Genomic DNA, 26,178 nt, shown 5'->3' with positions numbered 1-26,178 from the left:
GATAAGGTTCGAGACCCAATCATAAAGTTGTGTTCGTTATTCAATGCAATTTCACAGAAGGTCATTAATCCAAACAAACTAGCAAAACTACAGGAAGACATGGTCCATACTATATGTCAATTTAAAACTATTTTCACTCCGATATTTTTTGATATAATGCCCCATCTAATTGTTCACATTATGGGTGAGATAAAGAGTCTTGCCCCCGTGTTTCTTCATCAGATGTATCCTTTCGAAATGTTCATGTGGATTCTGAAGAAATATGTTCGAAACTGAGGTCGCCCGGAAGGTTGCATTGCCTAAGGTTGGAGTACGGAGGAGGTCATTGAGTTTTGCATTGACTACATGAAACTGAACGCGATTGGTATGCCTATATCTCACTATGAGGGGAGGCTAAAGGGGAAAGGGACGCTAGGACATACTTCAATCCATATCAAAGATCGTGTTTCATTCACTCAAGCACACTTTGCTGTTCTGCAACAATCACTTGTAGTGAGCTCGTATATCAATATGCACGTGAGCATGCTACGCTCCACAAATCCAACGAAGTCAGATGATTAGATCGCAAGAGTGCATAGAGATAATTTCAATAATTGGTTATGTCAACACATGATGGGTAAGGATATTGACGATGCTCTGTTGGAACTGTTGGCTAATAGCCCATCAACTACAATTCGGACATTCCAAACATACGCGATCAATGGATATACATTTTATACAAGAGCACAAAACAACAAGAGCACTAATCAAAATAGCGGTGTCTGTATTGATGCCTATGACCACGCTAGCATCAGGGAAACCTACTATGGACTCATTATGGAGATTTGGGAGCTTAAATATGGCGAGTTGATGATCCCTCTATTTCGGTTCCAATGGGTTAGGCTCTCAGGGGGAGTCACACAGAGAACAACCATTCATGCTTGCTAAGGATGTTGCATAAGTCTTCTATGTAAAAGACCTGGGACCAGCTATCAAAGAGGAGCGTCACGTGGTTCTTCAAGGAAAAAGAAAGATTATCGGTGTTGAGGATGTTGTCGACGAAGAAGACTGCGATAAATTCGATAACCTGCCTACTTTTAGAGAGAATGTTGAACTTTCTCTCACTGATGACACTGAGAAAGCTACCTACATATGCCGCGACCATAACGAAGTATTAATCGTTTAATGAAAGTAGCTTTCATGTATTTTTATCAAGATCAAGTATGGTGAAAAGTAACTGTTTGAAAGTATGTGATTATCAGTACCGAGTAATTAATGTCGATTCAAAATCTATCACTGATAGTGATTTGAATCGATATTGATAAGGATGTCTATAGTGATGAAATATAGTTGGCGATGATCGTTTTGAACACCATGTCCTTGTCACATTCCACCCGGCCCACAAAACCTAGTGCTATACTGCGGCCGAAATAGCGCCGGCGAAACTAACAGCAACCAGACAGTGTAACGATATGTCAGAGCCTGTCATGTTCATGTTGTATGGGCATTTTTGTTTAGTACTCCTCCGTGATAGTTATCACCTTCTCAAGATCTCCCAACAGATAGAAAAAAAAATTCAGTTTCCTTACGGATTTACCAAACAAAATTAGAAACCTGGGAACTAAATTGACCGGGGAAAACGAAAATCGCCCAAAACTTCCTAGATTCCAGAAATTTGGCCAAAATCTATGAACTTTGACAAAAAATTTACCAAATCCTGTTTGTCCGGTTCGATTTTTTTTACGGCGACCGACCGGTAAACCTGGGTTCATGGATTTTTTCCATGGATGACGACAGACCTTGTATCACATGACTCACGTGCAAGGTGCAACTGGAGCAAGCTTCCTTTCTTGATTCCCGCTCTCATGCATCATGGAAAACCATGGAAAGCAATGATCAAGATACCTCCCCTGCGCTCTACTCTACCCTCTGGCACCGGACTTTGTCCTGCATGCCTGCACCATTCCCTACAACGGCCAGCAGGCCGCCTTTATATATTCCTCGCTTCCTCAGTGTTCCGGCCAGCTAGCACCAATCAGTCCAGCTAACACCAATCAGTGCATCTTCTGGCATAGTTTACAAATTGCATCACTCTGTTTTAAATAGATGTCATTTTAAAATATATGTAGTTAAATTTTAGAAACTTTGATAATTAATATATACAAAACTATTAGGATTTAATATAAAAAATGATAGTAGTGAATTTGTCATAAAAAATACTTTAACATCATTTGATTTTTATTAATTTTTACTAAAAGATAGTTATCAAAAATAATGATTAAATGTGCTTGTTGAGGATCGTATAATTTCCTAAATGATAAGTAAAAGAGAAAAGAGTAGTAATAAGTAGCACTAGCATCTTGAGCTCTTTACGAAAAGCCTGCCTAAATGCGGTAATATTGTTTATGCCTCCTCTGATCATCCCTCATCTGTAAAAAGCTTGCGGTGACCATGACTCCTCCCTTAATATTCACCTTCTAATTAGGTAAGTTGATTTTAGGCTCCGTTTACCATGGCTATGCGTCGCAACTCCAAACAGAGCATGTTGTTCAGACAGATACTATCTATAGTACAGTTCCATGTCATCTATAGCTAATATAATAGATAGATAACTACATAAATTATTTGTAAATATCTGTTTGATACCTAATTGTTAAATAACATATAAAAAAGTAAGACCACATATAACATACAATATCCATACAATAAGAAAAATAATATCTATATGAGCATTTCTCTCATGCTGCAGATCTAGTCCATACTAGACAACACATTTCTGTCTCTTTTTTCTCTTTCCTCAACCTCATAAAATCCTAGCTGTCATCTCTTCTAGTGGCTTACGTCACCCTTCTGTACACACATTCTAGACTAAGTTTGTAACCCGAGTAGCCATGCATGCACATGACCGTGACCCTTGTTCGTGCACCTAGCACGCGCGCCGTGGCATGCAACGCAAGTAACTGCTTATGCCTATATACAACGCTGATCTCTTCGAGGTGTACATAGCTATATATATCTAGAGTTTTGGCTAGATTAGTTGCTATATATCTAGCTAGAACTCAAATCCCTGTTGATTCAGACACCACCATCGACGCGCGTACATATAAATTGCCGGTCTGATAAATGGCGGCCGTAGGCGGCGGTGGCAGGAGGGCGTGGGTGGTGGACGTGGAGAGGACTCTCAGCGAGGCCGATGCGTCGGTGGAGGTGTCGCGGTGGCAGCGCCACTGCATCTACCGCGTGCCGGCGTGTATCAAGGACCTCAACCCCAAGGCCTACAGGCCGCAGGTGGTGTCGCTGGGTCCCCTCCACCACGGCGACGCCGAGCTGCTGCCGATGGAGGAGCACAAGCTCCGGGCGCTGCGCCACCTGCTGCGGCGGGCCAAGCGGCCGCTGGAGGAGTTCGCGGCCGCCGTGGAGGAGGTCGCGGAGCAGCTGGAGAGCGCGTACATGGACCTCGGCGCCGAGTGGTGCGGCCTGGACGGCGGCAGGGAGAAGTTCTTGGAGATGATGATCGTGGACGGGTGCTTCCTGCTGGAGGTGATGAGGGCCGCTGACCCCGGCGTGAAGAGCGCCGAAGACTACGCATCCAACGATCCCATCTTCAGCCGCCACGGGGTGCTTTACATGGTGCCCTACATCCGCCGCGACATGCTCATGCTCGAGAACCAGCTGCCGCTGCTCCTGCTAGAGAAGCTCGTCGCCGTCGAGACAGCCAAGCCTCAGGTAAATTACTACTTCCTCTGCTCCTTTAGCAAGCTGAGTCATACTACGTAAATTAGTTTCGGTATTAGGAGGTTATCAATATGCTTCGCTTTGTCCAGCAAAGAAAGAGTAGCACCGAGAACAGTGATTAAAGGAATGAATAGTTGTTTTATAAATTTTTTTAAATAGATGGTCTACTTTTTTTTACGTAACGCTTCTTAAATATATATGAATAGAAGCATAAGTTTTAGAGAGATAAAACAAGAAAAAAAGTTTTAAGACAACACAACTCCATGAATAAAATATAAATCATACGCTCTATTCAAAACCCTTCCATGTGTTTTTGACACAAAAAGTTGAAACTTGAACAAAGAACAAAATAAAAAGACAATCACCAAAATAGGTAACTCTTCAAGTTAATGGTTTAGAGATGAGAGCATTCAACGATCTCTCAAACATATGAGTATATGAACGTTTATGCCTTTAGCAACAAAAAGAATAACTTCTCGAGGTTGAAAAATCATAACTCAAAAAAAAAAACGAAAATTAACAAGAAAATCACCAAAAAAAAAGAAAAAACTTACAAACTTTCAAGATAACCAATAGACAGAGACTAGAAGGAGGAGAATTCAAGCATATGTAAAAACATAAATTTCATTACTCAAAGATATCAACCTATTTTAGACAAATTATAAAGATTTTTCTCTCAAAAACTCTCGCCTATTACATAAGCTAATCACTCATCTTCCTCTCCTCTAAAACCCTATATTAGACTCTTAAATGGATAGCACAATAGGCTTAAGTGGCTGGATCAAACTCTCTCTTAGCCTTACCCCTCTATTATAGTCCTAGAAAATTTGACCCCTAAATTTCCTAACTTGTAACTAAAATATCTCTATTGTAGTACACTCCTATCTATCATCGAGGGTAATTTTGGTTTATTTTTTACTCCGTCCATCGAATTGTCGTGGCGCCTTCACGACTTACTTTGCGATAGTACCACATACTCCTCCAATCCTCCCACTGTTTTAAGGTCCAATCATGAAGCCCTCTACACGCTTCTCAAAGCATGACTCGCCACTTGCTTACACCTTAAGCAAACGCTCTGATGTCGACACATGTACTCCATCTTGCGATCTTGATCATCGGCAAATCTCTCTCGCTCCCGATCCCTCGGGTCGCCTTGTCACTTGCATCGGAGACCCTTTCGCTTGACTTTGTCAACACATCGTCTTCACCATCAATTTCATACTTTGCTTGACCTCCACGTATACAACTAGGATCACCTTTGACTCCTCCTGGTCTCCTTGATCGTCTGACACCAAGCACCCACTTAGCTCTGATCACCCGTTGACGACTGCCAAGTTGCATCTGTCACCTGCACATCATGAGACAAGCAAACATATTTGGTGAACTCCAACTCCAGTTAGTTCATAATAAAAATGTTTAAATCAAACTCAAGCAATCCAGAACTCGATAAACCAAATCGACAACCTCGTCAATCACACATCGCATATAAACCAAGGTACATTTCAACTTGGTTTCTCGATCTCCTCCTTGATCAGTGCATTGACAACACCTCAAAGTACAAAGATTTTGGTTTAAAGAATATATGCTTATCCAAGTGACCAAAAACTCAAGAAAAAGCAAAAATATGTCACTTGGCATAAGAAAGATTGCATAAGGTCTAAGAGAGGCAAAGATAATCCAAAAACCTCAAAAGAGCAATAAAAGCTCAAAAACACAAAATCAAATACTCCCTCTTGATGAATGGACATTTTTTATTCATGCAAGATTCTCCTTTGTGATTTGGTGTATATTTTTTATTTCTCCCCTTTTTCATTCATTTCTCCCCATTTAGCAATGCAAACATCAAGAACAAAACATTATGCAATGCATGAATATGCAAACCTAATGAGCTTTCACAAGTATACCATAAAGCATTTGCAAATGCTAGAAACGTCAAAGGGCTTTAAAAAATAGAGGATGGAGCTCACAATTGCACAAAGGATCAAAAGGAGACGATGACATAAGAACATGAAACTTCACAAGCTAAACCCGAAGAATTGGTTGATGCATTTAATTTCACATAGCCGAATCATATTTAAAGCGACAACCACATAAGCATCCAATCATACCGAGGTAATACAAGCATTAAGAACTAGCCAACTTCAATATCAAACTATCCAAACAAGCATTCATGATAGTATGTTTTGCAAACGCTCACATATGAAATCAAGACTTAATTAGATCAGGTGATTTTAAATAAATTTGAGCAATTAGGCACATTTCTTTCATTTTTATCCTCAAGTTGTCTCTTATCCAAGCAAAGTGTCGCGCGATTGGGTACGACAAATAGTTCGAGGCTTCAAGATAACATTTTAGCACAAGATACTTGATTTTACAAGATTATTCACATTTTCACAAAGAAGGTTGGAAGCGCATGCAGAGGTAGACGGCGAAGTGGATGTCCGGTCTTGTCGCCATCAGGTACAGGAGGGAGCCAATCATGCTCCTGAACTCCCTCTAGTCCACCGTTTCACCATCTTCATCCGGATCAAGCACAGTCGAGGTATCCATCAGTGTCGCCAAGAGCTTCATGTCACTCATGTTGAACTTCTTCAGTAGCTCCTTGGTGTACTTCGTTTGGTGGACGAATGTACCCTACTTGCATTGCTTGATTTGAAGTCCAAGGAAGAAGCTAAGCTCGCCCATCATCAACATCTCGAACTCCCTACTCATAGTTTTTGCAAACTTGGCCATAAGTGTATGAGAAAAGCCATAAAAATCATATCATCCACGTAAATCAGAACAAGTAGGACATCTTTGCCACGCCTGAGAGTGAACAAAGTTTTATCAACTGACCCCATAACATACCCATGCTCTAACAAGAAATACCTAAGCCTATCATACCAAGCCCTAGGTGCTTGCTTAAGCCTATACAAAGCTTTCTGAAGCTTGTATACTCTGTGATGGTACTTGGGGTACTCAAAGCCCGGGGGTTGCTTGACACAGATCTCTTCCTGTATGAAATCATTTAGGAAAGCACTTTTGACATCCATTTGATATAGCTTGAAACCCTATGATGCCACAAATTCTAGGAGGATTCTAATGGCTTCTAGCCTAGCTACTGGTGTAAATATCTCTCCAAGGTCTATCCCCTCAATTTGAGTGAAACCCTGAGCCACTAGTTTCAAAGGAAGCAACGAATGCAGAATCAATAAAATGAGCATGAGAAGCAGATTTGGATCTCGTTACTCTCTCATTGATGTCACCGATCATCGTCTGTGGACGGTATCGCCGCTGAATGTGTTAAGGGACCACAAGCCTTGAGAGAACCTCCCCCTCAAACACAGCTGGTGCAGGCACGAGAGCAGCTGAAGTGGAAATAGAGACTGCACGACCCTCTACTGGAGTAGGAGAAACATGAGCCAGGTCTAGAGCAGGTGTGGTCGAGGAAAGTGGTGGATCATCCTCGTCATCACCAAGAGCTGGAAGATCATCATTTAAAAAGATGATCTCCCTCATCTTCTGATCACTGCACACTTAAAGATAGAACTAGCATAGGGAGTTGACTCATCAAAAGTCACATCACATGATTCCATGATGGTATTAGTGTTAAGATTGTAAACCCTATAAGCATGACTATAAACATAATACCCCAAGAAATGTCCATCAGAAGAGCGCGACTCGAACATTTCAAGATTACCACGCTTTAGGATGAAGCGCCAGCAACCAAAAACTCTGAAATGTGAAACTTTCGGTTTTCTCCCAAAGCGCAACTCATAAGAAGTCAAATTCAAGATCGAGCACAAGAAAATCCGATTTTAGATTTAGCACACTGTACTAATGGCCTCAGCCCAAAACTTCCTAAGAGTGTTATGCTCATTGAGCATCATCCTAGCCATCTTCACCAAAGTTATGTTCTTTCTTTCAACCATGCTATTCTGCTAAGGAACACGTGGGGCAGAAAATTGATGCTCAATGTCATGTTCAAGGCAGAAAGCATCAAAGACATAGTTTTTAAACTCGGTGCCATTATCACTACGAATTGCTTTCAATGCACTTGGGAGTTCTCTGAACAATCTCAAATCTAAGCTCCAAAAGTGTGAGAACACTTCATCCTTACTTACAAGAAAAATGACCCAAGAGTAGCGAGAGTAATCGTCAACAATAACAAGTACATACCACTTCCCACCCACCGAACGAACCTGGAAAGGATCAATAGTGTCAATATGAAGAAATTTTCCTGGTCTTTCAATCATCACCAGATTGACTGGTGGGTGAGGAGTGACAACCATCTTGCCATACCGACAAGGAGCACAGACAAGGTTCTTCTCAAACTTGAGCTTGGACAATCCTCGGATCAAGCCTAGGGCACTCAAACGAGTAAGAAAATCAAAACTCATGTGCTCTAATCTCCTATTTCACATCCAAAGCTAAGAAGAAGGTTGAGCAAGTAAACACCGAGAAGAACCAGAAACCTCAGAGAAATTGACTCCAAGAACTCTCCTAACTCGAGAAATCTTGTAAATCAAAGCACCAAAAGAATTAAGAACTCGAGAAGTATCACGCTTGAAGCTCACTTCCAAGTCCTCATCTAGCAACTGAGATACATAAAGTAGATTGTATCCCAGACGCTCAACCAAAGCCATATCTTTGAAAGTAAAACTTTCATTTACCTTTATCATTCCTTTGGCCTTCAATCTACCTTTCCAATCATCCTTGAAATTGATGTACTCGTGATGTTTTATCGGGGTGAGGCTAGAGAATCATGATGAATCTCCGGTCATGTGACGCAAATAATCAGAGTTAATGAGCCACTTGTTATCCAGGTCTCCACCTACCACCTACATAGAAGAATAATAGAAGGTTGATGGCTCAGTACTGGGGTTAGTCAAAAACCTCTTGAGAATCCAATACTAGGTCACCCGTCTTGAAGTTGAAACAGTAGGAGCTTGCAAATCAATACCAACACGCCGGGGATGAGTACCACAATGGGGAACACATGGTCTGCCAAAGCAATGGGACTTAAAGCATCTTACACGTGGACCAAAACTATATGAGTTATGGTAAAATACACACCGGGCAATGCCTATAAAGAGACTGAAAAGCGCTAAAGACTCATGGGTAGGAGCGAGAAAAATGCTCATGTACACCAACAGAGAGGCGGTACATGTCTCATGTACTACACTCCCACTCACGCCTGTTAGGGAACAGGTAGACTACGCTAGCCTAAAACAAAAATTGTCTACCACAATCACCCAGAAAACCATGCTAGTAGAAGATCATATATCATTACCACTCGATGCACAGTGCAGCGGAAGAAGAGTTGGAGTAGGCCGATCTAGCGTCGTGCGCGTCAAACTCCTTGAACAGCTTCTTGATCAGATCTATGACCAACCCTGCACAGGTGGTCACGCTCTACCAACTCCGAGCAGGTGGTCGTGCTACTTGACCAGTTCCTCGACCAGCTCCCGATCAGGTCTATCACAGCCTCGACCAGTTCTGAGTGGTTGTGTCATGTTATCCGACCAGATCTGAGTGGTCACATTGTGCTCCGCGACCAGATGATCAGGTCTATCGACCAGTGCATCACGGCCAGCAACCAGTCCCGAACACGTCATGATCAACTCACCAAGAAGATCAGTGCCACAATAGCAGCGGCGCCTCTAAGGTATCGACACGTACAGAGTAGAAATGCTGAGTGCTGATGTGCTAGCACCTAACACATGGCTAAGGTTTTGGGAGATCGTGTGGAAAGCTGCGGTTAGGGTTTTTGAGTGCTCGACCTCTCCACGCCCCACCCCAAGCCTCTCCTTATATAGAGCTCGCTAATGGGCTCCTACGTTGGAAGCCCTTTAGGACTCTAACACCTCATGGATCACAATCCAATCAAACTCATATGAATCCAATTCGCATGTTTTGTTCCAACCCATTAAGTGTGTGACCCGTTAGGTTCATGTACAAACACCTACGACTCGAAAACCCTTTCCAAACTGAAATTAATAGCGGTCCCTAGCAGGACATGTTGACTCCTAACTATACACAAAATATCATATCGACTGAACCTTGATATACACATGCATCGATCCCTTCGCCTCACGCTACAGTCAAGCTCAAGGCGAGATATGTGCCACCCTTGTAATAGCTCGACCATTCACTCGATCAAGTAGTGGATTCATCATGATTAACTCTTTAATCATATTGGCATGGTCATGCACTTTCTCAATCCAACTACCTCGAGGGGTCCAGAGATATCTCTCCTGTTATCAAGGAGAGGCAAATTCCATCTTGATCACTCACACCCCACGCCATGTTTCATGACAAACCTAAAAACTACCTTTATGACTACCCAGTCACGGAATAGCGTTTGGTAGCCTCAAAGTATGTCACTACACACTCTGGGAATCAATGACGATATCAGGTTTAAGGATCCTGTAGGTACACCATTTGAGATAACAACTGATGACACATAATAATAATAATAATCCCAACAGTATCTCAAGGTAGGTCTATCCAACATTATATTCTCCAACATAAATATCCATATTATTGATCTGGTATCTCTATACCTATGATCCATGAAACATGATCATCAATTAATACATGCGTTGATCTTATGTATCATCACAATAATATGTGACCAGGGATCGACTAAGAATAACATCATGATATAAACAATGAGTTTCATAAACAAGTTACATACTTGCCAATCAAATTAAACGATAATTATTCTTGGAATAACACATTACAGAAGTATATGAACATAAATGTGTGATACAATCATCTCTATGATTGCCTCTAGGACATATCACCTTCACACCTCTCATCTCTCCTGCAGCGAAAGCAAAACCCAACAAGACGACCCTCTCTCTGGTAGTAGGTGCAGTGATAGTATCTCTTGGTAACTCGACTGCCAGTCACTCTAGGCTATCTCACAAGTGCCATCATCTTAGGCTGTGGAGCTCTCTTGGGTGTGAGTTTCTCCTTTGTAGGTTGAGGTGTAAGCTTTTCTAGCATGGATTGTGAGGTATTGATCTTGGCTTTCTCCGACTCTAGGGTAGTGGGTGGGGTGGATACAGTCTTTCCAAAACTAGTGTAAGCAACTCTCTCAAAGCCTAAACCCAAAGCTAACCTAGCCTTATCAGCGCATATCTTGGCCTTGGTCTTGCCTTCTAAGCACTTCTCCACAAGAGAAAGAAGGTACTCATTCTCAGCTATGAGCTTTTCAACTTACCCTCTAACCCAGCTGAGCTTGTCCTTAAGGATTATGCAAGTGGAACACTTAGGCTGCGCATCCGTAGAACTCTCAGCACTCTCCAATTTAGACTCTAGCTCTTTTATACGCTGATCTTTCACTTCAACATCCTTTGAAAGCAAAGGGCAATTCTTGCAAGATCCTAAGAGAGTAGGTCTAAACTCCTCCTGAAGGAGCTTCTTCTCGGCAGCCTCAAGCCGACTGGTGACTTGAGCATGCACAGTTTGAAGCTCAGCAAGATCACTCATGACAATCAAGAAACTCTCACAATCCTCATTCTTAACCTTGGCCCTAGACCTAAGCAACTCAAGCTCAGAAGAAACAGACTCATACTTAAGTATAAGCTCCTTCAATTCACGCACAACTTTCTTAAGTAACTTATCCTGGCTAACGAGAGCATCAATCAAGGTATTGATTTGGATGGAAAGCTGGTTATAAGAAGGTAATACCTCAGAGGGATCAAGCTCGGGGCCACTATCGTTGTTGTCGTCCGCCATGAAGCAGAGGCCGGTGAAGTCCTTAGCCTTTTTCTTGTTCTTCACTTGTGGTTCCTCCTCCTCCAAGCTTGATGAGGTGTTAATGTCGCTAAGAGCTGTCATGAATGCCCTAGAAGCCTCCTTGGCCGCCTTCTTTGCCATCTTCCGCAGTTCTTCTTGAAGAAATGCTTCTTGTTCTTCTTCTTGTGCTTGTTGTATTCATGGTTATTGTCCTCCCTCTTCTTGAGCTTAAGGCAATCCGCCTTGAAGTGAGTGGTATCACCACACTCAAAATAAGTACGAGAGCCTCCTCTCCTCCGGTCTCTCCTATTGTTGTAGAAGCGGGTGAACTTCTTCACGATGAGAGCAAGATCCTCATCATCCAGTGCATCCACCTGCTTTTCTATGATAGAAATCAAGGAAGACAAAGCAAAACCACTCGGTGAGGTGTTAGCATAAGAAAAGCTAGCTCAAGCCTAATTGTCACCATTTGGTCTAAAAATCAACACCATATTCTGAGACATGGGGTTTCCGAGGCCAATCCGAGCCACTTTAGCTATCTTAATGGACTTGAGCTTGCTAAAGAGTTCATCACAAGTGACTCTTTAATGCTCAAGATCTTCACTTCTCATATGCTACAGTCAAGAGCATAGGAAAGCTCGATCACCCTCTCATAGTCAGAGTAGGGCAAAAGATCAATGGATTTAAGTTTGCTCATAATTCCATCAAATCGAGCAAATATAGCATCTAAAGATTCACCGGATCCTTGCACAAATATTTGGTATTCTTGGTTGTAAGTGTTTTGGCATCTGGACTTAATCTAATTAGTACCCTCATTGAAGACACTCAGAGTTGTCTAGATCTCCTCGCCAGTACAGAGGTGTTGAACCCTGTCAAACTTATTTCAACTGAGTCTAGTGAACAAAATATTTCTAACCTTGTTGTTAACCTCATACTGTTTGATTTGAAGCTGAGTCGTGAGAGCAGTAGGGATCTCATAGTTGGAATCAACTACTTCCCATATTGCACTTCATTAGCTTAGAAGATAAGCCTTCATGCGCAACTTCCAGTACAAAAAGTTTCTTCCATCGAACAACAAATCTTCCCACTTCTCTCCATGTCGCCTACGAATCACAAAGATGGTTAAGATCAACAAATGATCAAACCGGCTCTGATACCAATTGTAGGACCGAGAATGACGACTAGAGGGGGTAAATAGGCGCCTTACAAATTTCTTGCACAATAGATGATACACTCCTTGTTCACCAATCACTCATCAAAAATGCACAAACAGGAGCATAAGTTTTAGAGAGACAAAGCGAGAAAGAAAATTTCAAGACAATATGACTCTACGGATGGAATATGAACTATATGCTCTATTCAAGACCATTCGATATGTCTTTGAGCACAAAAACTTGAAACTTGAATGAAGAACAAAGAAAAAAGGTAGTCACCGTAAGAAGCAACTCTCTAAGTTGATGGTCTAGAGATAAGGGGATTCAAGTGGCTGATTCAAACTCTCTTATAATCCTACCCCTCTATTTATAGGCTTAAGAAACTTGACCTTAAGTTGTCTAGATTGTTAATAAAATACCCCTCTCTCGTAGTACACTTCTACCTACTACCGAGAACATTTTGGTCTATTTCTTACTCCGTCCATCGAACGGTCGCGGCGCCTTTATGACTTAACTTCGCCTAGATGCAAGCTTCGCGATAGTGCCACATACTCCTCCAATCCTCCCATGATTTTGAGATCCAACTGTGAAATCCTCTGCACGCTTTTGAAATCGTGACTCGCCACTTGCTTACACCATAAGCAAGCGCTCTGATATTGACATGTGTACTCCGTCTTGCGATCCTGACTGCCAGCAAGTCTCTCCCGCAGCCGATCTCTCGGGCCACTTTGTCACTTGCACCGACATCTCTTTCGCTTAACTTTGTCAACATGCTGTCTTCATCCTTCGTTTCATACTTTGCTTGACCTCCACGTGTACAACTTAGATCACCCTTGAGTCTGTCCGACCTCTTTGATCGTCTGGCACCAAGCACTCGCTTATCCCGATCACCCGTCGACGACCGTCTAGTTGCATTCATCACTGCACACCATGAGACAAGAAAAATATTTCTCTAACTCCAATGATCAAACTAAGCTCAAACAATCTAAAACTTAATAAACTAAATCAATAAACTTATCAATCACTGATTACATATAAATCAAGACATATTTCTTAAAAGAGACAGCATCTGTCACCATCGATATTAGAACGCGTGATTTCACATTAAATTGATTATAGTTTCACATTGAGCAGTTCAAGTTCTGCGAGAGAGTACTAGTTGAGGAAAAAATCACATGTTTATTGCTTGGCGAGGCAGTAACATGTTTGTTACAGCTTCTGGTTGAGCTTCTCGGAAAAAGGCGTATCAGAGCATGTCATCATGTGGGTTAACTTCTTGGCCGATTCATTTCTAACATGTCAAAAATTACAAACAATGTGACCAGAGCAATATTATTTTATCATAGTATTTTTATGTCTTGCAACTGAACTAGAACTAACCATCAACTGAGATAACTTGCATGTGCATGGATGACGGATGCCACTCAGAACGACGACGTCATCAACATGATGGTTCTAAGGTTCCTGTCCCCGGCGTCCCGGCGGGCACCGACCGGCGCCGGTTTGAGGCTTCACCCGCTGGACGTCTACCGCCGGAGCATGCTCTACAGCCCGCACCCGTCACGGCGTAGCCGGCCCGACGTGCCAGAGACGGACATCATCCGATCGGCGGTGGAGCTGTACGAGGCCGGGATCCGGTTCAAGAAGAGCAACTCGGAGTGCCTCCACGACATCCGGTTCCGGCACGGCGTGCTGAGCATGCCGGCGGTGTCGGTGGACGACTCCACGGAGTACATGTTCCTGAACATGATGGCGTTCGAGCGGCTGCACGTCGGCGCCGGGAACGACGTGACGGCGTACATCTTTTTCATGGATAACATCATCGACTCGGCCAAGGACGTGGCGCTCCTGAGCTCCAAGGGCATCATCCAGAACGCCATCGGCAGCGACAAGGCGGTGGCGAAGCTGTTCAACAGCATCTCCAAGGATGTGGTGATCGAGCCGGAGAGCGCGCTCGAATCCGTGCAGCGGCAGGTGAACGCCTACTTCCGGAAGCCGTGGAATATGTGGCGCGCCAACCTCATCCACACCTACTTCCGGAGCCCCTGGGCGTTCCTCTCTCTTCTCGCCGCTGTCTTCCTCCTCGTCATGACCATCATGCAGACCGTCTACACCGTGATGCCATTCTACAAGGGCCAAGCCAGCAGCAGCTCGCCGGCGGCGCCAGCTCCGATGTGATCTGTATTGGCCGTCGTTTGCATTCATCTGCATGCGTGCTCGCCGGCACAACAGTGGGTGATCGGTTTGAGTTGGCTTTGCCCTTGCTTGAGGTGTGGTGTGTTGAATGTTGTGAATTCCATTGTATTGGTTTTTTGGCTTCTTTTGTTTGCCATGTTTGAGTTGTTCAATTGAAAGTCTGGGGTTATGGAAAAAAGATCATTTGGCAAACAAAGTTGGAAAAATCAGACTGCAATCCCCCTCAATTGTGGTGGGGAAAATATGAAAAAGAATAAATCAAACCGGCAACTTATATAGCGAACAGGATTGACTTTTTCATACAGGTAGTTGACTTTTGCACATGTAGGGCCCATTTCTAAATTTAGCATAGGGCTCTCAAATTCTCAAACTTGGTCCTGTGTCTAGATGTGCATTACAACTTGTAGGTACTTTAAACCGTGTTATTGTGCTCCCAAATCATGATCTTCAGGATGGTCAGCCTCCTATTCCCACGAATCTCAACTGTTCAAAAACAAATAACAACAGTATATAATAAGTTCATAATTAAATTAATATTTCTCATGATTTGGAATATGCATGAAAAGTAGAAACAAATAACTAAGATGGTATATTCCTTACAAGGTTGTTATGTGGCTCCCTCCAATAGAACCCATGTACCAGCATTGGGACGATGTTGCATGCCACTAGAACAAAAATCATCAGGGCATGCTTTCCTACCCACTCCATAGGGAAAGCCGGTCTCTTGTAACCAAACACGTCAACCTGAAAATACATTTCATGTTGCTGAGATCACAAACCCATAGTACACACTTTAAATTTTCATCGGAATTGATGTTAATTTGATAGGAGATCTTTTATTTCATTGAACAATGGAGGTTTATTCGAAAATGTTCCGTTCCTACACGAATATAAGGATATTCTTATTTTTTTTTTAAATGTGGCCTTGATTAAATTGGAAGAATTATGTTAGCAAAAGAGTGGATAGTAGTTTTGGTTAACTCCAACTGCTTTGGACTAATCTTCCATGTACTTAAATAATGCTCTCCAACTAGATCAACAATTTTATAGCGTTGCTATTTCTAAAGGAAAAAAGATCATTTCGGTGCTATGCAATTGGCATCTGTGGTGTCTCCCTTTCAGGTGTTTGCATTGTTGTATTCTCTTCTTAAATAAATGTTCAGAGCCCGTGCCTTAAAGAAGAAAATTATCACCCACCAGCAAATAGATTCCTGCGAAGAAGAGGCCAGCGGTGCCCGTGGTGACGCAGGTGTAGCTCAGACTGTACAACGACTTGTTCAAGTGCAGCCCTGCATGTTAATCGAAATATATGGTCAAAAAACACATACCATAAAAAAATTGTATGATCAGAAACCAATGCTTTAGTTAATTAATCAGTTAGTTACCAAATAAGTCGAGCAAAAAGCCAAGAACCAGCAAGCTTAACGACGGAATCGACCATTGTATTATTCTCGTGGCATGCTCCTGCAGCCACAAATTTCAGCAAAAATAGGCAACAGAAATTAAATTTAACATACACAAAATGGACATCACAATTACATGCTTAATAAGATGTAGCACAAATTGTTCGACTCATACTCAAAAGATAGATATCAATAAACTTTTTCCCTCACAGCTTGAAACCGTCGGGAATTAAGCGAAAAATCGTTGGGTTTTTTGTTTCCTGACAGCAAATCTTCAAGCATTATTGATTCTTATTCGGGTTGTGCGGTTGGTAACTCCTATGTGAAGCGCAAAGAAATGCAGAAGCACACATCGTAAATAAAAAGAAGACTTTTACCGTACACCTAAATGAGTGCATGCCGTCCATTTTCTTTATCCGGTGGTTTAGATTGATCCAATGATACTCTATCGCCCACCAGTATCATGTGTATCATTAAAGAGTATCATGGGTATCATAAGGGTAGGATTGGAAACAAAAAACTATGATAAACTTGTAAATTATATGTTTAGTTAGGGAAGGTCAAAATGTTAGTTTATTCATCGAATAAGTTTTCACTTGTTCTGTTCATTTCATTTATTAGGGTTTTCACCCTCCGTCGGCTGGTATGGGTGACGAAGGTCCGAAGTCCGGTCAGTCAATGACGTAATTACCCCTAAAGGTACCAAGATAATTACAATAATACCTACTAAAATGGACGGTTGGATCACAACAATGATACTCTCCACTATTTAGTATCATGGTATACTGTAAAGGTTCTCAATAAAAATTCTGGAAGTAAAAAGGTACCTTGAAGTGCACAATGACATGCCCAATTTGGAGCCCAATCAAACAGGTCACAATTGCCATCAGGGAACTGCACATTGGAGAGAGCGAGAGAGTCAGAGAGAGTTCAAGACTAAAGCATGTGATTTAGTAACAATAAAGGCACCAATTACCTGAGGAGACCTTCAGGATCAAAGGGAGCTTCACACCATGTCGGGGCGTCTGAAGGAAGTGACCCGTTTCGAGGCGAGTTGATGCTGCATTGCTGCAATTACCCCAAATGAATAGACAGAACAACTTGTTAGTTGCCTGATAGTATCCGTACACTGTTACATGATAACAAACTACAGTAATAGAAAAACCACAGTTTTATAAATGTCAAGTAATTTGAAATTTCAAGAGCCAAGATATTATATACAGTTGAGGTTATTTCTTAGGTCATGTTTCTTCTATTTGCATTGCTCCATACCGTTGTTCTGAGGTAAACTGGGCGTGTGTAGAGATGTTGGATTCCAAGAACACGTCGATCGATCATGCCAATGGCGTTGCAGCCGGGACCTGTATCTCCCCTCACCCCACATTCCACCTGCTTGCAGGACAACAAAATCAAATAACAGTTTTAAATGAAGCATAAATTCTCTATCGAAACGAGGGAAATTATTCAAAAACAGGGTACAATTGTAAATAAAGTATCGTATGCATTATTTAATGACACTATAATTTTAATTACCAGAAAGTGCTTCAAAGTGGAGTCCGGAGACGTGACCTCATACTCCCAGTCTGGCACGTACATGCCATACAAAAGCGCCGTGTAGGTGACCATGAGAACCAAACCCACAAACCTTTGCAAATTAAAGGAAAGGACAACACGGTGATGCAAAGCAAAAACAATAAATAGATTAGCTAACTATGCAACTAGTAGCAACTTTATTATTTGGAGTGCCTGTTAAAGTTGTAGCATGCTCACAGCTGATGACGATATCTTCTGATCAACGCATAGCCGCCGGAGCCGACATCACCAGCACCACCTCTAAGCCAGATTTCACAAAGTGCCACCGCTAAGTATGCTATTGCAATTCTCTGCAAGAAGTGGGACAATTTTATCAACAATTTAGGATGTTTGGTTGGAGATATGCAGATTTCCTTCAAGGTCGTCGATTCATAGAATGTGGATCACACATGGAACTGTGCTAATACCTGAAGTACTCCCATTAACCGTATTTTCCAAATATCGACTCCGTAGGTCAGATCGTGGAGGCTGTGGAAGAAGCCACCTTGAAGAGACGATATCAAGTTATATATTGGTATTTTCAGTGTTTTCACTGGATTGAAGAGGTGTACATTTTCACACAAATCATCGAAATCTACAATCAAAGGTAGAGGATACAAATCCGAGCAACCAATCAACCGACAAGTGGATATTATACCTTGCAGAAATAGGCCTAGAAGGAAGAGCTTTGCAGCCCGGAGAACAGCCTTCTTAGTTGCCAGCGCTTTGTTTGGCACTCTCTGTACAAAAATGAACTGGCTATTAGGTACTTTTTTTCAACAAACTCCGGTTAAATCACAAGACGTGCATACGGTAATTAATTAACTAGGTATTACCAGTTAGTATGTTAGTATTTTATTTAATTACCTTGTATGCAAAAGCTAATGATACTCCGACTATGAAGAGGAAGAAGGGGAACACGAAGTCCGCCAGCGTCACACCGTCCCACGGCGAGTGGCTGATGGCAGGGACAACGCCGCCAACATCGTCCACGATGATCATCAGCTGTCATATTTGCAGGGTAACCATTGTGTGAGCTTGAATCGCTGAAGAAATACAAAAATTAAGATTCTAGGAGTGTTATTATGTTGGAATCTTCTGTTTCCGACCAGAAATATTTTTATATATATAAACAAAATATTTCCTACAAAATCCTTACAAAATGCTAAGTATTCATGAAATTTTTTTTTTTTGCCAAAACTGTTAAAACATTTTAGAATGCTGTAACTGTAAATGAATTTGATTTTGCAGCTCTGGCGTTCGTTGTCATGTAATTGAAATGTCACTTTAAGGCACGGAGAGATGACATGGACACGCGCCCGGAAGGCGCAAAATCCAAGTTCCATTGGCTACTCGTTGTCTCCATATCACAGTGGCGATTGATCATGTACCCTTGCAGATTAATCCTGAAAGCTCCAGGTCAGAAAACCCCAGCTACAGGTCTATTGAGTATTGACCTACTCGATGCACCTTGTTCTTTCGTTTATACGTGTGTGTATGTCTTGGCTTCGCTTTTCAGGTAGGCTATTGATGCCATGCACCTCACCCGTTGTAGATCACCGGAGACGCATGCTAATTACTCACGGCAGAAGCTGGCGTTGGGTTCAGGATTTGTTGCCCAACGCAGCAGAAAACCAAAGCGTACGCCGGACACGCGACACACAGCCATTTCGTATACACATTGGCGACAACGGCATAACAACACAAAACAAAAGAAGTGTACTCCCTCCATCTCGCAACGTAGTTTCTTGAGAGGGCATAGAAGTTTACTCCCTCCATCTTGCAACTTAGTTTCTTGAGAGGGCCATAGACTATGATGAACTTCCATCTGAGATTGGTGATTCTCAGTCTCACAGTAATCTGGATATAAAATTGGTGAAGTTTCCATGTTTCAATTCCAGAAGGTCATTCTTGACTCCCACCAGAATCCCACTAGAATGGTCATGGGCAAGCAACACACTCCAAGAGAAGATCTCTGCACCAGAAATTTCTCTAAGTTCTTTTGCTGTGAAGTCATTCTTTACAGTTTCCTAGATATTAATGATATTCAACCTTTCCTGCATGATGCAGTCCTTGATCTACCTCCTCCTAACTGCATTCTCTAACCCCCCTACCATTCCATATTAGCATCCTCATTTATGTTTTTTCTTTTATCTGCCTCTTCCTTTTTTTTCCCTCAGGGCCACTCCTTGTGACATCTTTTTCTAAATTTGCCTCTCACAAAATGATCAATGACCTCCATGATCATTTCCTATTCCAGGCCCTCTGCCCTAGCAACTTCCTTCTCATTTTGCTTTTGAAGGAAGACTTTATAAGATGCCTCTGTAGTCTTAGACCTAGCTACTTCTTCAACCTTAAAGGCATCTATATGATTATCAATATTCTCAACTACTAGATTTAACTCAGTCATAACATTTGCAATGCATTTATTAGAAGTATTGTTTAGAATAGTAAATTGATTCAGAGTTAGGGAAGTATCTGAAGGAGAACTCTTCTGCTAGGCTCTTTTCATAGCTTTAGCTTAAATGAAGATCCCATTTCTAGGGATCCTAGAGCTTGCCCTAGTTGCAAGAGTTGGGCCTCTCCTCTTTTAAGTCATGATCATTGAGCTTTTAGATACAGTTACCCACCCTTGGGAGTTGTCTCCCTCCTTAGTCTTGGAGTTGAGTTGGGATAAGTTGTCAAAGCTCTCCTCTTCTTTCTCCATATTTTCAGTTTCTTGCAATCCTTCAGGAACCCAGTTATCATGAGAGCTAAAATTATTTTGCTCAGCCTGGACCCAGATTGATAGTCAATTGCCTTGTGAGGGGGATAAGATAGAGTTGGCCATGAGCTAGCACACAGCAGGTAGAGGCCCTCCTGATTGTGAACAGTGATCATACCCTCAGAAACATCACTCTCCTGAGTAGGATGGACCCCAAGTCCATGTTCATCCCCCTTACTATCATGGTCCTCAAGAAGGTTAAGTTCATGTAAAGGGAGTCCCTCCCTAGGATAGCCTGATCATGTTCCCTAGATGGGAGTGGGTATCTGTGAGGTAATGATGTTGTCCATACATGGGAGAAAAACTCGAGATTTTTGTCCCCCATCTAAGTTATTGTCTTTCTGAGTGAGGAACCCAATGTTTCCCCTTCTCCACCTCCACTGCATTATATATAGTTAATTCCCCAATGACTGGGTCAAAAGAGGCAATGGGTATAATATCCTTGCACTCCATTGGTGAGATAGGAGCTTCCACAGCAATCTGCTTTCCTTTTTCAATTGGTTTATGGGGTCTAGCAGGTTGTCTCTTGGCTTTATCTCCACTGTCCTTCTGTGGCAAATCACCCTGACTTGTGTCTTCATCAAAGTCACTCAAGTAATCATCATCAGACCCTCTATCATCATCATTGTCTGGCTTGAAAGAAGGGCTATCAATAGATATTTTATCATTGAAATCTTTCATGACATATCTAATTAGGTGTCCTTCCCCATTAGAAAAGATCTCAATGAAGTTTTTGATCTTACGCCGGTCCCTATATAGTACCTTTACTTTGACAGGATCATTTTTCAGGAGACTAAGTTCATCCACTACAAGGGGCTTAGCCACCAGGCCAGTGACCTCCTTGACCGACTCAACATCTTTAGCATATGCAGGAATACCAAAGATTTTTACCCAGTAGATTTCAGCAAATCAGTAACATCAGGATCCTTCCCATGAGCACTGATTTTGATCTTCGGGTTATGTAAAGCTAACTCCACAAAGTTAAATCGTGTGAAGGTTGTCAATAATTCTTTGTTGGGAAACAAAACCATGAATTCATTCTCATCTAATTTTCTAACCTTCCGGTCCCATTTTGGCTCAATAAGATGTTTGAGTTCAGCTTCTATTTTCTCAACTGTGGCCACACCCGTGAGGACCGACAGTAGACCAGTGATTTGGAAAGTATATGCTTTCTCCTCTAGGATGTGGATAGAGTAAAAACCAAGATTTGTGTTGCAAAACCATACATTTGCATCTTCCTAATCTTGCCAAATCCGGTTGCATAATCCACGGCCATGTGGCCAGTCTGCTTGCACTTGTAGCAGACTAGGTCATTCGTGCAATCCACCTAGTGGTGACCATCTTGCTGGCATCTGAAGCAACGAGTCTTTTCTACAGGTTTGGTTGGTTTAGGTTGCTTACCTTTTTAGACTTGGTGATTCTAACTCCCTTGATGTTGTCCTCCTTGCTGCTAGTCTCCCGTTCTTCCTTCGTGTCTTCCTTCTTATTTTCCATGAGGACAACCAAAGCCCCCTTCAGATCTGTAATCCCCAGCCCCAGATCCACAACCTCCATGGCTGAAATGGGGTCTAGGATCACCATACCCGCCCCCTCGACCACCATGGCCTCGGGAGTGTGGGTCCTCCCTTGTGAAGGATCTGGTACCCCCTTGCTCAAGATGTGCTCTAGTGTTCCGTTGGAGCTTGTGGTGAAGATCGCGCTCTCTGTACATCTCTTCACCAAGGAGATCGTCTTCCTCCATTTGGGTGTCCTCGGACCTTTGCTTCCCCTAATACCTCACTTGGTCTTGGTGTTGCCAACGAGCCATGGTTCCTCCCTTGACCGCTTGAGAGGAGGAAGTCCACCGCAGTGGCGGAAGATCCATGAGCTTCACCTTCTTCACTGTCGTGTTGAGTCGCCTGACCTCCTCTCCAGTCGTCGAAAACTCGAGGTGAGGACTAGCTTTGGGAATCTAGATCCACGAATGTGACATTGGTATTGACAAATGCGAGAAAATATCTCGGTGGGAGTAACCGAACCGTATAGGTATAGACGGCCCAGTGGGCTGAAATGGGCCTGATGTATTTGGGCCCACGTTCGTTGGCATCGGCCTTGGTTCGTTTTCCCCCCAATCTCAATCCCTTCGGTAGCGACGCCATCGCCAACCGCGCCAGCGAGATTACCGACTAAACCTCCTAAGCAAGATCACCTTTCCTCTGTACCATCGCGTTGCCCAAGTCTGGAGATGCGTCGCTCAACCTATGGAGCTCCTCAGAGATCGATTGAGGCTTAAACAGGTGTTTCTTGATTACCTTTTCAAGATGAGTGCGCTCCTCCTCTAGCTACCACAGCACCATCGTTGAAGTTCCCCTTGAGCCCTCCCTCAGCCTTCGAAGGATTCCAGCTTGGATTAGGCACACTGAGTATTGGTGTAGATGACTCCCAGTCGGCTCTTTGATTGGTGGTGACATCCCTTGCACCTAAGAGTCCTCCCTTGTCGCGACTTCCTTGGCCGCAGGAGCCAAGCCCCCCACCGATGGCCGCACAACTGAGGTCAAACTGACGTATGCAGATCCATCAGCCCTTCCGAACAGATTTGTCCCATCCTCTCCATGAGGGCGAGCTATTGGATCAAATTCCTCCGATTGGATCCCGGCAGGTGCTAGGGTTAGAGACCGAGAGGAGTTCCGCGGGGGAGACAAGCAACGTACCACCTAACCTGGGGGCACGCTCCTCCCTCCTAAGCCGACAGTAGCCACACGGGGGGCAACCCCTAGCGGCGTAGTCGTGGGTGTTGCGGTAGCCGCAGTCACCACCCACTTCCCCCGCTCTCCATCTCTCTCTATATATTTCACTTGCTATTTCACTCGCTCCATATTGCGGAAGGAAAGGATTAACTGGTTGGCGTGAATCCGGCAGTACGCCAAGGATGCAAGTTTTGTTCCCCCCCCCCCCCTCATTGTGTCTGCCTAGACCTCACTCGGTTGAACTAAAGATCTTTACCTATTTAAATTGAGAAAGTAAATAAACTAAAATAATAACTCAAAACTATCTGTTGAGTACTTGTATATCTATGCGGGTCCGCTGTGCCCTGTCCGTCCGTCCATTTCGGATGGAGCGCACGAAGCCGCCGTTGCCTCTCCCTCTCACGATGCCAGCCAAAAATCACAATCGTTTTTGCATATTTTTTGTGTGATGGACAAACCGCGCCACCCGGCAGGCACACCCACCGCTGCAGATTCCTTATCGCTATTCGCTACCTGCTTCCCGCCCGGCCGGGGCACCCACGAGGCCACGACCACGGTACGGTGCTGCCTATTTCCTCAACCTCGATCCATCCATGGCGGTTAGTGGCGCACGCATGCGTCACCATGCACGTCGTGCGCGCATGCATGCATCTATGCGGTCGATCTGTTTCTTCTTCGAAGTTCTCTACGTACTCACGAAGGCAGAGACAAAGGACGTGCATGAATTAATTCCATGGAGGTATAAACGTAGCTAGAGGGCCGGGGGTAGCTGATGACTGACCGCGACGGTGATGCCCCTGAAGACGTCGAGCGAGGCGAGGCGCTGCGTCCTTGACGCAGCCGGCGGGGTGACGCTCACGGCGCCGGCGCGGCGGCCCGCCTCGATGTCTGCGTGGCCGTTGCCTTCATTAGGGTCCAGTCCTGAACCGCCGTTGGCGCCATGGACGACGTCGCCAACGCTCTTGGCCATTGCCATGAACCCTCTTGCGCACGCACTCGCGGTTGATTGCTCAAGCAGCGACTCACGCCTGTGCCGCGTATTTATATGGTGCCGCGCTGTGGCATCCCTGCAGCTGCAAGCTGTGGGGATGGAATGGTGGTAGCGCGCCTTTGTTGTCGCCATCCGCAATGACCTAGACCACATGTCATGTATACGGTCATCATCTGCTGATTTGTCGAGTTCTAGTTTATATTCAGCAAGGATCCATGCAGAAGGAGAGCTGAATCGACGGACCACAGTGGGCCACCCTTGCTATATTCAGTGAAGGACTGAAAATTGGAGTTTTTAGCAAGTATGACAGGGATCAAACACCTCTGAAATTTTATGGAGGACACACTGGCCAATTTGAAGGAGAACATTTGGACACTCATGCAGTGCTTGTTTGGCCGGGATGCCTTTTTTTCTTACACGCCTCCTGAATTTCAAATGTTTGAAATTTAGGTGGTCTGTTCAGCAATAAAGGTCAGTTGGGTTAAGAAAGGGATTGATTTAGGGCCTCCTTCATTGCTGGATTTATAAGAGGTCTTAGGCGGCAAAGTATGGCCAGTGGGCCAGTGCTGAGATGGAAGATGCAAGAACGTTGGGTTAGCGCGGTGGCATGCGGTAGTGGTGGCGGAAGCACCATCGGAGATGGGTGGAGAGGGTGGGAGGCGGGGGAGCAAGCGTGGCTGTAAGCCAACGAGCGGTTGAAGACGGAGGCGAAGACGGGAGGCAAGTGGAAGGTAGACGGGAGGTTGAAGACAGATATGAGTCACTAAATGTCCATCCAATAGCTCATAGTCGTCGCTTGAAAAAAACAAAAAAAAACAGACTCTGATAAATAGCATATGCCTTTTTCTTAAAGAAAATTTGGGGAATTGTGCAAACTTGTCACTAGTCTTGATCTGTAGGTGTGCTTTGGGTCGTAATGGCGCCAACCAGGACATCCCAGCCCACATAGAGCTGATCAGGTCGCCACGGTGGCACTAGTTTAGATGGTACTCTTCAGGGACAGAGAAACATTTTCTTTCATTCGACGAGGCGAAATCATCGAAGCAGGCAAGGATACGCGAAGCATGCAGCTGACGGGCAACCATCTCATCGAGTAGGTATCAAGGGAAGCTATCTGGTCCATTGTGCCCTCAGCTTGCCAGTTGCAATTCCTTGTGCCTTGAGACAGTAAAGTTGCGCCGAGCCCTCTCCACTCTCCAGGCCATGGATGTTCACCAGCACCACCGGCGTCGGAACTGCCATACCACCCATGCATGCATCGACCATCCTTCACGACTAACTGTTGCAAGTTACAATAGTAAATGCACAACCACCTAGCGGCATGTATGCATATACCTCAGATCTATCTTCAATCAAAGAGCCCTCGCTCGTACTTGCTCTCCATAATCGTCTTTCCACCACCTTCTTCCCCTATGCCCTCACTGCCGAAGCTACATATATGTTGGTGGTGCAGATGCACCATGGTAAAGAAACAAAATCTTACCTTTATATCGTCATGGCCAATAATAGGCAATCACGCCGCCCCCGTTTACCCCTAGAACCAACTGTTTTCTGGGTGGTGCCAACATAAAATCCAGAGCTTTTAAATTTTCATTTTTATATGTTTACTTTAGTAAAGACTTGATAAAATTAGACTTTAAAAATATTCATTTATCGTTAATAATTAGTAACCAAAATTCTTCATGAGCTTGAAATAACCTTTTTTATCCAAGGATTTAATTTTAAAAAAAAACCTAGTACAACACGCAGATGCGCACATATGTTCACATCACCGCACAACACCTACTGAAGATCAGAGATACGTAGCTTGGAGATTGACCAAGTCACCACATGTGTCTCTCTATGGATGAGTACATCACCTACCACTGAAAGAAAATTTTACCTTGATAAGATACACAAAGAGCAAATCTAGGGTTTATTTTATCACTAA

At 43.5% G+C, this 26,178-nt stretch overlaps 2 protein-coding genes across 3 annotated transcripts; one reads left to right on the top strand and one right to left on the bottom strand.

The window, feature by feature from the left end:
• Positions 1–2,897: 2,897 nt before the first annotated feature.
• LOC133900970 (UPF0481 protein At3g47200-like) lies at positions 2,898–15,075 on the top strand. The gene is made up of 2 exons (XM_062342268.1): positions 2,898–3,705; positions 14,025–15,075. Exons 1-2 carry the CDS (start codon positions 3,103–3,105, stop codon positions 14,772–14,774), a joined length of 1,353 nt encoding a protein of 450 aa, XP_062198252.1. The 5' UTR covers positions 2,898–3,102; the 3' UTR covers positions 14,775–15,075.
• On the bottom strand, positions 15,047–24,348 carry LOC133900971 (uncharacterized). 2 transcript variants are annotated; one of them, XM_062342269.1, is made up of 13 exons: positions 24,039–24,348; positions 18,635–18,772; positions 18,426–18,507; positions 18,196–18,272; positions 17,966–18,078; positions 17,729–17,840; positions 17,468–17,587; positions 17,172–17,263; positions 17,023–17,089; positions 16,178–16,256; positions 15,990–16,081; positions 15,393–15,536; positions 15,047–15,275 (listed from the first exon to the last, which is right to left on the bottom strand). In XM_062342269.1, the coding sequence occupies exons 1-13, from the start codon at positions 24,231–24,233 to the stop codon at positions 15,249–15,251; spliced, it is 1,338 nt and encodes a 445-aa protein (XP_062198253.1). In that variant the 5' UTR covers positions 24,234–24,348; the 3' UTR covers positions 15,047–15,248. The 2 variants fall into 2 exon arrangements, with proteins under 2 accessions (XP_062198253.1, XP_062198254.1); XM_062342270.1 differs by having other exon boundaries at positions 17,468–17,584; positions 24,039–24,344.
• Positions 24,349–26,178: the final 1,830 nt, after the last annotated feature.

The sequence above is a fragment of the Phragmites australis genome, chromosome 19, assembly GCF_958298935.1.
Source record: "Phragmites australis chromosome 19, lpPhrAust1.1, whole genome shotgun sequence".
Classification (NCBI taxonomy): Eukaryota; Viridiplantae; Streptophyta; class Magnoliopsida; order Poales; family Poaceae; genus Phragmites; species Phragmites australis.
This window is presented reverse-complemented; position numbering and strand designations above follow the sequence as displayed.

Bases quoted from the DNA above. Each gene is read 5' to 3' on its own strand.
- LOC133900970 (XM_062342268.1), top strand. From the start codon at position 3,103: ATGGCGGCCGTAGGCGGCGGTGGCAGGAGGGCGTGGGTGGTGGACGTG. The intron at 3,706-14,024 runs GTAAATTACTAC...GATGCCACTCAG, and splicing joins TCGAGACAGCCAAGCCTCAG to AACGACGACGTCATCAACAT.
- LOC133900971 (XM_062342269.1), bottom strand. From the start codon at position 24,233: ATGGCAATGGCCAAGAGCGTTGGCGACGTCGTCCATGGCGCCAACGGC. The intron at 18,079-18,195 runs GTATTAGCACAG...CACTTCTTGCAG, and splicing joins GGTTAATGGGAGTACTTCAG to AGAATTGCAATAGCATACTT. The intron at 16,082-16,177 runs GTAACTAACTGA...ATTAACATGCAG, and splicing joins CTTTTTGCTCGACTTATTTG to GGCTGCACTTGAACAAGTCG.